Source organism: Sturnira hondurensis, unplaced genomic scaffold (genome assembly GCF_014824575.4).
Source record: "Sturnira hondurensis isolate 20B ecotype Veracruz unplaced genomic scaffold, ASM1482457v3 Scaffold0008640, whole genome shotgun sequence".
NCBI lineage: Eukaryota > Metazoa > Chordata > Mammalia > Chiroptera > Phyllostomidae > Sturnira > Sturnira hondurensis.
The window spans coordinates 17,792,023-17,807,345 of NW_028081271.1; the positions used below are offsets into that span (position 1 = coordinate 17,792,023).

Consider the following 15,323-nt stretch of genomic DNA (forward strand, 5'->3'; position numbering starts at 1 on the left):
CACCTGAAACTATTCAATAATATAATACTGTATGTCAACTGTAATTGGGAAGTATTTTTTAATTGATCTATGCCTTGGCGTCAGGACATTTTTACATAGGGGGGTTGGAGGGAGAAGGACACCCCAAGGAGAGGTAGCGCCATGGGCAACAGCATTCCTGGGGAGGCTGGAGAGGCAATGAGCTGATCGGATGAGAGCACGAATTTGTGTTGAGGTGCAGTGGAAACTAAGGCATATTGTTGTGGCGGCATCAGTTAGTAGAAGACTGTAAAGACCAGCAGAGCAGTTGACTCTGNGACATTTTTACATAGGGGGGTTGGAGGGAGAAGGACACCCCAAGGAGAGGTAGCGCCATGGGCAACAGCATTCCTGGGGAGGCTGGAGAGGCAATGAGCTGATCGGATGAGAGCACGAATTTGTGTTGAGGTGCAGTGGAAACTAAGGCATATTGTGGCGGCATCAGTTAGTAGAAGACTGTAAAGACCAGCAGAGCAGTTGACTCTGACTTGGAAGGGACCCTGCTAGATTCCCATGTGCGGATGCTAGAGAATTATCCCCAAGAGTAAGGGAGTGGGCAGGGAAGATTGACTATTGCACAAATTTCAGAATCATCTCCTAAATACTTCAAGATTACAAAGACTGTGGAGGGTAAACTGAAGCAATCAACACACATCTCTTGGGGGAGGGGGGTGGAAAAGGTTTCGAAGAATGTGATCTATGAAGAAGGACATCATAAAAACGGTCTTTGGAGATGGAAACAAGGACCTGGCTGGTTTAGTGAGAAAGAAAATAGTAATCATTCATCCTAATGCCAGGCGTGAACGGCTGCCTGGTGGAGAGTAGCTGCTCGGCTCTCTGTCTGGTGGGCATTTAGTCCCCACTGAGTGGCTGAGTCTCAAACACTGACAGAGACTCTGGTATCAAGCACATTTGTGTCATAGTCAACACTCACGGGAGCTGATTTTAAATAATCACACCCCGCAGTTTTCAGGACAAGCCCCTCGGCCAGCCTAAAGGTCGGAGACTGAACACATCTGTCCACACATGCTGTGTCTCCTCAGGCCTGCTGTCTCGGACTCCCAGCCCGTGGGCTGCAGGAAGCTGGCCACAGTTTTCTCTGGCAAAAATGTGTATGGCTGGGTGTGGGTTATGTGAGTGGAAAGACAGGGGTGTAGCTATAAATATCTCCTAAGAACAATGGGTACCATGGAAATGCTTTGGGAGCGTCCCATATAACAAAGGAAGCAAGAAGTTAAATAAAGTTGCAAAAGAAATGACTCACCCTTAAAAATAAAAAGGTAGATTTTTTCTCTCTTCCCTCTCTCTTCTTGTAAATGTAATATATGCACACACACACACACAGCAATATCTTCATTATACGACCAAGAATCAAAAGCAGATTGCAGAATAACAGATAAAAGACCATTCCATGTTTTATGGCTAAAAAATAGTAACTGTCCATTTCATGCAATTTCCTGCTGATATATATGTATAAGTGTATATGTGTGCACATAATTTTATACATATATAAAATCATAAGGGAAAAAGCCTAGAATTGTATATATAACCTAAAGAACACACAATTTAAGACACTATTAAAATTAAGAAACACTCCTGCATCTTTAGCTTTTAAGTACATCAAACAATTACCAGATTGAATTCTCATGACTTATTAACAATTTCCATTTACCCAGAAGGTCCCTCTCAGTGTATGTTAGACCCTTGGAAAACTGTTCGGATTCTCACAAACTGCAGGTCACTTGCCACTGGCTCAAAATTCTGTTCCTCGTCCCACAAAATTAGAAAGGGATGTTTCTGGAACCATCTGGTTACTATTGCTACCTCAGAGCCTCCTAGGGAGGCAGAGACGAACTGAGGTTCAGCCAGATCTGTTGCCAAGAGGTGGTGGTGCCCTCAGTAATTACAAAAACACAAACCCCAATTAATCAGGAGCTCTTGGAGTAGGGCCCAGGCATGGGTAGTTTTTAAAAAGCTCCCCAGGTGACTCTGATGTGCAGCCAACGTGAAGAGTTGTGGCCCTAATGGATTATTTTACTAAGGTGTCATCCGAACATGGCCTTGGAGAGAGGTAAAATTAAAGCAGAGAGGATTTGTTTGACCAAGGCCAAGTGGATGCATGGCCCTCGGCCTTGTGAGAAAGTGATTATGCGAACAGAATAAAAGAACATGGAGAGTGGGCAGTTCTTGCAAAACACAGTGAGGTCGATGCGTAGCCCTCTCTCAAGCTCCTGGATCAGGGACTTCTGCTCAGACATTTCAAGCTGGGAAAATGTTCTGTGCTAGCAGTTTGCTGACATGATGTGGGTGGTGTTTCACAGAATGCAGCGGGACCCAGTTCTGATGCCGATGCGAGGGGACTACAGCCCTCCCGGGTGCCAGGGCTCCTACCCGTTTCCCCGAGAGGAGGCGCACTGACACACAGGGCGTGCTGGGCCTGAGCGTGACAGATCCCTCCGCAGAGCAGGAGCCCTCTGAATAATTTTTACTCTGCTGTAGGAAATCACTTTCAAACGGATTTCAAATGGAATGTGCTTCGTTTTCACTCTGCTGATTTATAGTGGGTGAAAGCCCACTAGTGAGCCCGCGGGGCCTTCTGGTCCCTGCCCTGTTCCATCCATGTCAAGAAGCTGCAGTTCTGATCTCCACAGTCCCATAAAGCAAGGCCAAAACTAGATACAAGTATCTTAACTCCCTCTCGGGCCCCCATGAAATTCACTGGAATCTGGAGTTGTGATTCATCTCCAAGAGTCTTTTTGTGTGTGACTCCGAACAAATGATGATGAGGATCCTGTTTATAACATGTTGACATTATGTTATTAGCTACCATTTCCTGATACTTAACATGCGCCAGCCCGGTGCTGCGTACTTCGCATTCATCATTTGCGATCCCCAGTACCAATCTTCAAGGAAATTGTCGTTCCCACTTTACTTTGGGGAAAGACACCGAAATCACACAGAGGGAGTACTAACAATTCAAGATTTAAGTCCTGTTCCCACTCTGAGAGTTTGCACTAATCCCTAATCGCCACACTGCTGATGGAGAGGGGAAGGCCACACTCCTCCATCCTGCGTGCCCCGGGGGCCCGAGCTCTGTCTCTGGACCTTATCCCTGGGCTTGTCGGTCTTATTCGCTCTCTCCTTCAGTGTGGCACCCCAATTTTTCCCAGCCTAGCTGTATCTGATTCATTTTTCTGGGGGGCAGTTTTATATATCACCCATTTATAATGGAGTTGCATTTTGCTATCCAGCATGGGGGATAGGAGGAAGAAACTACAGTTCAGCTCAGCCAGGGCTCTAAACAGATGTTCTGCAGCCTCCCCGTCCAGGGCTGGCGGTGCATCACTTTCAGGGGCCGTAGCCTTGGCCCGCCCGCATCGCTGTGCCCGTGCCAAATGCTGTGAGACTGCGTACAATAAGCAAAAACTGAAGTCAGGTTCAAACCACGCTGGTGTCTTCATTCTAATTCTTGAGTGCATCAGCACTGGACTCTGGGAGGCCTCGCCTGCTCTCAGGAAAGGGAGTGGCATTAAATTTATGTGGTGAGCAGGATGTGAGCGTTATCTCTTGTAAGAAACCTGACTGTATAAAAATCTGAATGTGATCCTATCAACCGGAAAAAATTATCTTTTATGAGGAATTTTATTTAAAGATTTACCGGAAATTACTATTTGCCAGTTAACCCTCCCCATATATTTAAAATAAATGGTGGCCCATTTGTGAGACGGTGATTTACATGTATCTTTTAACAACTACGCCCTCAACAAATCAGCAAAACACCCAAGAGTCATACTTCAATCACAGTGCAAGGGTTTCCGTCAAAATCAGCGTTAAGTGGAGGAGTAGGCGAGGGTAAGAGAAAGTCTGTGAAGGATTCAGCACACAGCTGCGTCGATCTGCTGGGGAGGGGGGGGTACGGTGCAGCCGGTCAGATAATGTTTGTGAGGTTCGCAAATGCGGACTGTACTAGATTTGATTCAGTGAAAAATATAATCCAAAATGACAGTGTCTCACCCCACGTGGCTCGCCTTCAGGCAAAAGAAGGAAGGGAACTGCACAAGGTGACCTTTCAAGGTCCCCCGCCACAGTGTCATTCTGTGAGGGCCTTGCAGCAGGCTCAGTGCCTGCAGTCTGACAGTGCTCCATCTGAGCCCTAGCAGGGACCAAGAGGAAGGACAACTCACCATGCAAGTCTTCTTGAATCTCGGCGTTGGTGTCTGAAGTGCAGGCTTCCCAGGTCTCTACATTCCTGAGCAGTCACTGGCCTGGGACTGGCCCAGGAAGTAGAATGAGGATTGGGGGGGCAGGGCGTCGTGTAAAACAAAGTCGGCCCCAGCTACCAAGACTCCCAGTGATTGACAAGATTACTGCAGGGTTATCTGGCAGTGAGGCGCAGGGCAGGAGAGGGCAGATGGAGGGCAATAGGGAGAACTAATAAAACTTCTCACCTGGACTCTGGCTCTGGCAGCCCCACTTCAGTGAAAGGCTGGGTGTCTTTCCTCCGTGCCCACCTCATCGGACTGCCACCCTGCTCAGTGCCATGCTTACCAAGTGACGCCTTTCCATTCAAAGGAATTGTACACAACTTACCAAATAACAGATGTGAAACCAAAAAAATGCGATTTCTTAAAAACAACCTCCAATGTGCTCGCAATGCCACACGCAAACCCGATGAGAATGCATAAACGACATAGTCTGAAACTTTTCATCCAAGCTGCGATAACTGCAGACCAGTGCAGAATCCCTTTAAATATTTATTCACTGGTTCATTTTCCTATCAGCATATATAGTGAAATAGCATCCCTTACCTGAGCCACCTTCTGGCTCTGTGTAAAAATGGGCTGCAGGCTCGCTGCTCTCATCGTGCCGATAAGAATCGAGCAAATGCAATGGAGAGAGAGACTCTAGTAAGCCCGAGGGAAAATTTTAAAAAATGAACAAGGCGATCATCCTAAAAATATAGCAAAAAGGAAAAGTCAAAAATGAAAAGGAAAAGGAAAATTATGGACAACATAGTCCATACTGTCTGCAAAAATAAAGAAAATGTTTCATTTTCAGAGGTAGACAGAGTGATATAGGAAATATATCTGCTCTGTGTAAATTTATTAAATGCAACTTTTTTCTCTTTCTTTCTTTTAGATAAAAAACCTCTTCATGAAATAAAACCCCAAAGTAAGTTACCTTTCCTCTTGTGAATATAATTCATTCTCGTATTTGCTGCTTTACTGTCGTTTTTGCTCAGGAGCCAAACAGAACCGAAGTTTGTAGGACAGAGCCAGGGCTTTGGGGGCTTCGGCTCATTGGGTTTGGAGTCACATAGCAGAGGTTTAAATCAGAAAGAAATATGCACACCTCTCCCCTCCCTCAGAATAATAGTAAATCTCTCCTCTTGATTCCTCCTGCCTATAAGTCCCTTTCTCTGCAAATACCATCTAGAGTTCTTCTTTCTGAGGAGATTTACAGCATTAAAATTAATAAATATTTGTCAGCACACATGTTCATGAAAGCAGCCTTGGACAAAAGCCTGACTACACCTCTCTCTACCCAGGAGGAGGAGCCTGGGATGCAAACTGTGAAATCCATGGCAACTAGGTAACCCAGGAGCCAGCATTCCCCAGTCAGAGCAGCAGGAGCTGAAAAGTGGGGGGTCGGTGCTGCCTCGAGCTCTCTAAATACAGGCTCACAAACTGGACAGGCCTTGGGGTTAACTCCATCCTATGCAGCTGGTACATTTGGGGAAAGGAGCGGAGATTGAACGGTTGGCAGCTCACCTTTGACCTTGTGGTTCTTGGCCTTGACTTAACTTGAAGACCATGTGGAGGGCTTTTAAAAACGCCAATTCCCAGACCGTCAAAGTGGTGAAATCAGAATGGCCAGAACCCAATAATCTAGTTTTAAAAGCTCCCCAGAGGACTCCAGTGTACAACTAGGCTTGAGAACCACTGTCTTAGAAACTTGTTTCTCAAAAGGTAGATCAGCCACCACGTGCATGAGAATGTTGGGGTGTGGTGAAAGCTGGTCAAATATGGCCCAGCTCAGAATCAAACTAATGAATTAGAATCCCTAGGATGAGATGAGGGACACCAAGAATCTACATTGTAATATGTTCCCCCAAAGGATTCTCAGGTGCCCAGAACTGTGTACAACACACTAGAGATCAAAGGGCATCAGCAACACTGCTTTTAGCAGTAGGGGAGTGAGGCCTGGCCTGGAGGGTTCAGCTTGTAAATCTCGCCAAAAATGTCTCTGGCCAGTATTGCTCATTTGAGTATAAAAATAAATGGCTTTTGATCTTTTAATCCTGGGGGTATTAAAATTCAAATAGCTTTGAAGAGTTAGTAGTTCTTATTAACCACCTTTTTTAAAGAATTAAGACTCTTTGAAGACAGACAGAAATAGGTTCCTTGGGACAGGGGGTCAGGAGACCTGAGAGAAAGATCCATTAAAGCTATTTACGTTCATAGTTTGCTTCGTTTGGGCTTGAGATATAAAGATGCCATTGCTTGCAGAGTCTGAGATCTTTTCAGAACAAAACTAAACTTTCTTAACTTATTTTCTGCACTGTCTACTGCCCATAAAGTAATCTTTGGTACAGAGGCAGCAACTGTCTGACATCATGTATGCTTGACTTTGGACTCATGGGAAGATCGAAGGCGGAGAAACCTGGTTGTGTGCATGTGGTTGTGTGTCTGTGTACATGCATGTTGAGGGAGGGAGAATAAAAAGCAGGTCACCGTGTATTTGGCTTGTGCCTGAGCCCTGACCTCAGGGTGACAGCTTGGGAAAGTGGACCCCAAATGGGCTGCCTCCTGCTCGCAGAGTCCATCCTGTCTGCAGGTTCTGGGGATTAGCACAAGCAAGATCACGGGTATCCATGTAGAGGCCAGTGTGAGAGTTATTTAGAAAAGCATGTGTATTTTTTAAAAATAAATTTCATGCTTAGTTTATGAGTCCTGTGCCATTCTAATTTGGTTACATCTGTACTTCCAGCCATAAACCCCACAGTAGCTATTCCTAGTCCTCGGGGACTCCTGAATTAGTTTTCACTCGGGGTTCTCGCTCCTGAACGCCAAGCTTAATTGCTGGATACTGCCACCGAATTGCTTAAACTGTTTTAATTTGTCATTTCCTAAAAATAAAACCTTAACAGAATCAATGTGATTGCAAAAGGCTCCCAGAGGAATCCGATCGGGGTTCTGTAAGCTGCTTGGTTAGGAGTGCATTATACAAATGAGGCTGCAGTTGCGCGGTGGAACAGGGACTTAGTTTAAGACTACATGAATCATCGCTGATGCAAAATCAAAGTCCATTATGAAGATAATTGAGAAACAACCTGTTCCTACATATCGCTGTGCACATGATCCTCTGCAAGGCCTGACGATGGAAAACATCAAGCCTCGCATGGCACAGTTCTCTGTGCGCAGGCAGACTGAGGAGCCAGCTTTGAGTGGTGGGGAGGTGCGAAAAGAAAGCAAAGTCTTGTGCAAAAATGAAAAATGAAAGACAGAAACCAGACTCAGATAACAGACAACAGTATTAGGTGACTGCCAGAGGGAAAGGAGGGTGTGAAGAGGTGGAAGAGGGCAGACGGGGGTACATGGTGGTTGAAAGGAACTTGACTTTGGGCCCTGAGCCCACAATGCAGATGACACACTACAGAGTCATACACTTGAAACCTGTGTGCTTTTATTAGCCAATGTCACCCCCATACATTCAGTTTTAAAAAGGAGAAAATAAAAAGAAAGTGAAATCTTTAGGTATCTGTTGGCAAATCATGATGACAAACTGGGGAAAGTATGTGCGGTGCATAGCTCATGAAAGCACTTATTGTAAATGAGATAATTTAATCAATTATGTTTCCTAATGTACTAAACTGAATGTTTCATTTTCTGCTTCTGCACATCTTAAATTATCTTCAGGTGCTTTATGAGATTTAATCATAGTTAATAGAAACTTCATTACCATCAAATGCGCTTTCAATAAATGTTGTGTAACAATGTCAGGAGGTAGGGTAAAATACGGTAGGCTCTGCGTGGCAAACACATCCCCCCCAGAGTCAGACTGAAAAGTGGTTACCTCCAGACAATGAGTTTCCTTGGAGGTTTGGGGATGCGGCTTTCTGAGAGGCTGCGAGCTCCCAGGGAGTGACTAGTTCAGAAAGTTCACCTCGAGTCAAAAAAAAATGTAGCTTTCCTTTAAAAAATAACTCAGAACCACAGATTGTCCCTTCATCTGCTTTCCACAGAGTTCATTGTATCTAACAGACTAAGTTTGAATCCAGTCAATAATTCTAGAATAAACTACCTCCAGGTCATTCCTAGCTCAATAGCTCGCAAAACCTTAATCTCAACCTTATCAGAATTGAACTTACCCTTGTTTGCCCCTGTCCTTAATTCAGCCCTGCCCCTCCCTGTCTTCTCCGGTTTAATGAATACCATCCCAGCGACTCAGTTGTCTAGATCAGAAACTTGGACAGCCTTCTAGACCCCGCGATCTCTCTCCCCCGCCCTTCTCTTGCTCAGTACCCAATAAATCATTACAGTCGAAATATTCTATCACTTAAAGTTCATCACCTTTATTCCATTTCATTCTACTCATACACATTGCTGCATTCATTCAACAGCTGTTTATTGAGTGATTACTATGTGCTAGGACATGTGCTACGTGAAGAGGCAGCACTCAGCACAGCAGGTACAGTTTCTGCTTCCTTGAAGCTCACGGTTTTTGTGAGGGGAGATGGAAACAGAATTCAGAAAACGTAGAGTGCTAAGCGCCATGGAGATGGTGATTTGTGCTGTGAAGAGACATTGAGCAGGTCAGGGGTTCAGGGAAGGTTGGAGGGAGTGTGGCTTTTCTGTGTATCAGGTGTTCAGGGAGGTTCTCTGGAATAAAATTGCATTTAAGAAGAGACCTGAAGGAAAGCAAAACAGCGAACATTCTGGATATCGGGGCGGGGGGGGGGGGGAAGCACTCCAAGCCGAGGGAATGGCAGGATGTGGACGCCATGAGGTGGGAGCTTGCTCGGCCGCTCTGAGGAGCAGCAAGGGGGCCAGGAGGTCTGCAGCACAGTGGCAAAGGAAGAAGTCACCATAACTAAGATCAGGGACTTGGGTTGAGGGGGAAACTGACCAAGCGGAGTACAGGCCATTGTAATGACTTTGACCTTTACTCCGAGCAAGAGGAAAAGACTGAGGGTTTTTATTCATGGTGATGTGACCTAATATTTTCAAGAACAGGCTGTCCCTCCCTGCTGTGTTGAGTGTGAACATACAGGCAATGAGAGCAGAAGCAAGGAGATCTCTTAGAATGATCTATTGTAACAATAATCTATTACAATTACCCAGGCTATTGCAATATCTCGGTTCAAGGTGATTGTGCCTTGAGCCAGATACACAGCATTAGAAATGATAAAAACAGTTCATATTCTACATCTCTTTTGAAGGCAGAGTCAAAAGGGTTTGCTGATGGATGGGATAGAGTTTGAGAGAAAGAGAAGTGTTATGGATGATTACAAAATTGTAGCTATGCAACTACAAGGTTGGAATTGTCATTACTGACATGGGAAACATGTGATACAGCAAATCCGGGAGAATCAAGAGCTCAGTGAGACAGCGCTAAGTTGGACATATCTATTACACATCTAAATGGAGAGGTGGAGTGGGCAAGTTGAATGTATGAGTCTGGAGGTCAGAGGAGAGTCCTGGCTGGTGGCATAAATCTGGAGCTTGTCAGAGTCCAGATGGCAGTTAAAGCCATTAGTATGAATGAGATCACTGGGTAATGAGCGTGAAGAGGGAAGGGTAGAGGTCTGAGGACTGAGCCCTGAAGGGTATCAACACTGAAGTGTAGAAGAAGCCGGAAGTCACCGCAGAGGAGACTGTAGCAGCCAGGATTTTCTTATCACTACGTTTCTTAGTGATAAGAAAATGGCGATGAAAAGACCGAATAACAAGAAAACGGTGCCCCAGAAAAGTTTGGAAGTCAGGCCATCCTCATTTCCACACTTTCCTCATTCCTAAAGTGCAGTCATGTTCTCATCACATCAATTTATCTGATCATTTTAAAATATAAATTCTGGTGGCATCTCTACCATGCTGAGACATCTTCAATAGCTCACCGTTTGTTACTTTTAAGATGAAGTCAAAAGTACTTAATATGTGTGTGGTCTGGCCTCAGCTTTCTTTTTTTGATCACATTGCTTTTTCCCAGTCATCCTAATTATTAATATTGTCCCTCCTGTCCTCTCACCACTTCCTATATTCTTCAGCCAAACAGAGCTGCTTAGTGTTCAGAATGCCCTTTGCCCGTTTTGGCATGTAACGCCTTATACATCCTGTTACTTCTGCCCGAAAGCTCTTCCTCTGCCCAATCCTAAACCTAATTTATTCCTCCTGCAGGTTTCGGCTTAGGTGTCCTGCCTCTGCAGGGCCTTTATCAACACCTACCACGTCTGAATTAGTTATTAGGCTCGTAATCTGCCAGGTAGCAGACTGTTTCCTTCCTTCCTTCTATACGCTACTTTAGACTGGCCTAGATTCCCCTTTCCGGTAGACATAAATCTCTGCCTTCTGGTAGACAGTACAGAGCCATTCACCCTGGTACCTGCGGCATTTACCACTGTGCCTCTTTTGTGATAGATGTTCAATAAGTATTGGTTGAGCTGTGGTCTGACATCCTCCCACTCACTCATCGCTGGGCCTTGTATTGTTAACATGAAAATAAACACTTTGCTTCTACATATTTGTTGCTACTCATTCATGTAGTAGGTATTTATTATACAATTATTCTATATAATAACCTTGGCCCAGTAACACATGGAGAGAAAAAGAAAAGTTTCTTCCCCACAATTTCTTTTTTATTTTACTTTGTACTTTTTTTCATGCTCACAGTTTCAATGCACGGTAGATGATAACTAATCTGAGAAAAGGGGAAGGAAGGAGACAATTTTTAATCATAATCTGTTCTGTGCTAGGTATTAGGTTAAAGCCCAAATGTATGCTTCCCAGAACCATTTCCAGCAGAACAGCGCAATCACGTCCTTAAAGTCTGAAAACCGGGCATGCTGTTCTCTTCACTCCCAGACATTCTGTTCTGCATCTTCTTCCAGGAGACCCCAGACTCCTCTATGGTGGAATAATGTCCACGGCTTAGGGTGGTTCTCTAAATTCCCAACAGACTTCTAGGCTCTTCTGAGCTGGCATTAGGTTCGGGGCATCAATGCTGATCTTCTAGTTATGCCTTAAAACTTCTTTTTTCTATTTTGTCCATCATTTTCCTTCATTCCCTACCGATTATTTTTGATTACATAACTACAGCACTTTCCACAAGTTGCATGACTTGCTTTGTCCTTCAAAACTGGTTCTACTGCGAATCAATTCAACCCACATGTCCGTGCAACAATGCAGTTGCCTTACCACTCTCAATTTTGCATTATCTAATTTTTATCCCTCCATAAGCATATGCCTTTTCTTACTATGATTTTCAGTGATATCTCGACTCAGCCCTTAATGGACATGATATGGGATCATGTTTGTGAAATATCCTAGAACTAAGCACAGACACAGTGAGTAAGTAGTAGAACAATATGTCCTTCTGCAGCTTAATAACCCAGGTTACTTACTAAAAATGTGAATTCACATGTCCCATCTCTCCTGTTAGCATAGTCAAAGTTTATGGAGTAATATCTTCAATTAAGTTAAGTCATGTCTTAGGGGCTGGAGTTCAAATCCTGCTCTCTTTGACTCTATTGTCCATGTGAACTTGGTCTTTCTGATGAGGAACAGAACAGTTCTTTTGCAGTCCAAATGAAGTTACCAGATAAAAATGGAGGGTTCCTACTTAAGTTGGAATGTCAGATAAAGAACGAATGCATTTTTAGCCTCTGCATGTCCCAACTATTGCATGGGAAATACTTATATTAAAATTATTCTTTGTTGATCTGAAATTCAAAAGTAACTGTCATATTTCTATTTGCTAAATCTGGCAATGTTATAGTATGGAACAGGCTGACAGGGTCCAGAGGGGAGAGGGGAGAGAATCATAGGGGAAAAGGGGATGGACTCACATAACAAGTGTAAAGGACACATGGACAATAACTAAGGGTGGGGGGCGAAAATGGGAGGGAGGTGGGGAGCACTGGGTGGGGGGCGGGCAGGGCTGGGAATATAAGACAGAAAACTGTACTTGAACTGCACTTGAACAAGAATTAAATTAAAAAAATAAAAAATGAGAAAACATGCTTGAATGTACTCTATCAAGAAATGTTTTATAAATTAGATTCCCTTTATTGATAATCTTGGAAGAATGGTTAGAATTGAAACAGATTTTGGTTGGGGAGAACCTTTGGTTAGAGGGGAAAATGTCCACTGAAATACAAAGGTTACTTGAAAAAAAGTGAGTAATCAGATTTGGCCAAAGTAGGGTTCGTATGGATGAGAAGTAGGCAAAGCAGTTGAAAAATAGGACGGGGAAGAGTATAAAGTGTCTTGAGCTGTAAGATAAGTTCTTGTTGGAATGGACTCCTAGTAAAGTCACTGAAAGGTACCAGAGTATCAGAACCATGTTTGGGAAGAGTAATCCATGTGTAAAATGGCTTCCGTGATCAAAGACTGGGAGAATGGGTACTCATAAGACATGACTGCGATGTGGGTGTCAACAGGGGTCTCTCCTGTTGAAACCAAAATGGGAGAGGCACTGGGGATACAATCATTAAGGTGTGTGAGTGGTTAGGGGTAGGAGTCGAGGGAAACAGAATGAAAGACAATTCTTTCATCTCAAGCCTGATCACTGGTGGTATCATCACCAGAACAAGGGGACTGAAGAGAGGAAACTATCAAGGAGGACAGAAATATTGGATGATGTCTACCCAACAGGAAATGAAGCTGTAGGTCCTGGTGTGAGACCTACAGCTTCGGGGAATAGTCAAGGGAATAGTTAGTGCTGCTGTTGTGTGAGAAACCATTCAGTTAGAGGAGCACAGAGAAAGGAAAAAGGCCTAAGACCTGAACTTTAATGCCCATTTGTAGAACTATGAGACTGAAGGGTAGTTACTAAATGATAAGAAAAGAAAAGGTAGGAGAGTCCAATTTAAGGGGTTTTTGTTGTTTCTGGAAGGCGGGCTGGCGATTGCTGTCTACCGCTGCAGAGCAGTGGTGCAGCGTAAGACAGAGAACCTTGCTGTTGATGCAGTGGCTGAGAGTAACCTGCAGACAGTGGTTTGGGAGAAGTCAGGCTTTAAAGGGAACAATAAAATAATCTAGAAACAGTGGATGTGCCGAATTATCCTGCATGCTGTCAATAGGCTAGACAAATACAAGCATTGAAGTATACCGTTCTGTAGGTTCTGATAAGGTAAGATCTAGGAGATGTTATACGTGACAAAACAAAGCAAAGTACGGGAAAGAAAGTATAATTTGGAGCCTTTATGGTAAAGAAAAATAAGTGAAGGCCATTTAGTTCTTTTTTTCCTGAAAGGTCTCAAAGGTACTATCCAGAGTGGTTACTTTGGAGAAAGGGTAATTGGAGGATAAGTTTTCTCTGTGCAGAGTGTTACTTTTGTGCTTCTTAAAACATTTTCTTATTTCATACATGCATTCTATTTATTCCTTTACTTTTAACAGGGGCACAGGTTAAAAGCTTGGGAAAATTATGGAGCATGTATTAAGAAACGCTTAATGTTAAAGATGCTTAACATTCTTTTAAACAAAGAGCAAAGAATTCCGTGGACGTAAAGAATGCTGCATCTTCGAGAAGTTTCGTAGAAAATGAATTGGGGGAAGGATTTGGGGAAAAGGGATTAGGGAGACGAGGCTGTGTTTGCAGGCAAGGCTCAGGGTTGGAGGAAAATTTTGGAGATGCCAAACAAAATGGGAATGAGGCCAGGCCCCCAAGGAGGGAGGAGAGAGTGAGACCCAAGCTGGCCTGACTCGGAAGAGGAGGGACTCCTCAGGGAACAGTGAAGAGGGAAGAACATCTGCGTGAAGGAGCAGTGCAATTCTGGGCCTTAGGGGGAGAGCTCACATAGGGTGACTTATTTGTTTTTTCACCTAAACGAGGGGCAGGTGAGAAGCAGAAGTCTTGAAGGGAGGGAACAAAGTCCAGACTAATTGTTTTGATGACAAAGGGTTTTGATTATAGGACATGAATAAATTACTCAGCTGCAGGCAGGCCCAGGTAAGGTTGCATAGCATCAGTTTTTCTGATGAAAGCGGCTGGTAGAGTTCATGGCTTTCTCCAAGTAAAGCAAGTTAACCTGGTGCAGGTACCCAGCAGACAGAAGGTGCTAAGAAGCCACACAGAGTAATAATGGTTAAGCAGCTTGGGAGTGAAGACAGACGTGTATTTAAACCCTGGCTATGCCACTGTCTAATTACAAAGCCTTGAGTAGTTTCTGCCTTATCTGAACCTGCGTCATATCTGTAGGAGAAAATAAAATACTGCAGGTAGGTTCGGTGGTGAGGATGAGAATGTTGTCACATCTGTAGTTCTCAAAACTTCCAGCACAAACCTAGTGCTCAGTTACTGTGTCACTGTTGTCGTCAAGAGGTAGTCAGAAGTGTGATCAGAAGGACAGGGGTTAACAGCTGGAGAGGGGCTGAGCCTGTCCACATGCATGGATTCTGGAGCCACAGTGTCTGGGACTGAATCCCAGCTCTGCTCCTTACCGATCAGCGGGCTTTGAGCATAGTAAAGTGATTTTCTTGCCTCAGTTTGCACACTTGAATGGGGGCATTGTTACTGGGTTGTTGAAAGATCACACGAGTTCCTAATTTTAAAGTACTAGACCAGTGCCTGGCATATAGTAAGCATTGCCTAAGAATTCACTACTGTTGTCACTAATGACAACAATAAAACAACAATCACCGCAATAACAATAACGGGGTTTTCGAGTGTGGAAGACTGGAAAGCAGCTGAGATGTTGACCGGTTAAGAGGTTAGGAAATTCTGAGCAATGGAAATGTAAGTGGAATTTCTCACAGCCGACCATGTAAAAGCTACTGTCTCATGTATTAAATGTAAGAAGTTGCTTCTCAATGGTAGCAAGTGCAAACAACTCCAATAATAACTTCCGTTGTAAAGTATTTCAGCATGCCGTTACTGTTTCGGCACACCACTCTATCCACAGCACGGCTAGCACTCGGGTGGGGATGGGGGAAGGGGGTCCTGACGGCTGTTTCCTGGCCTTCTGTGGGAGTCCAGCACAGCAGCAGATCTTCCGTTGGGTTGCCTTTGTCATCCCTCCTTGTGAATTCCCTATCTCTTCTGTGTACCAGCTCAAGTTGTTCTTTTCTGAAATGGGATCAATG

The 15,323-nt window shown here is 44.2% G+C and overlaps 1 protein-coding gene across 1 annotated transcript in view; it reads left to right on the plus strand.

The window, feature by feature from the left end:
* The window catches only part of UNC5D (unc-5 netrin receptor D), a 223,033-nt gene that overhangs the window by 132,976 nt on the left and 74,734 nt on the right, over positions 1-15,323 (plus strand). The window contains exon 8 of the mRNA XM_037055091.1: positions 5,158-5,190. Within this exon, the coding sequence (XP_036910986.1) occupies positions 5,158-5,190 (33 nt within the window). The remainder of the gene's footprint in view (positions 1-5,157; positions 5,191-15,323) is intronic.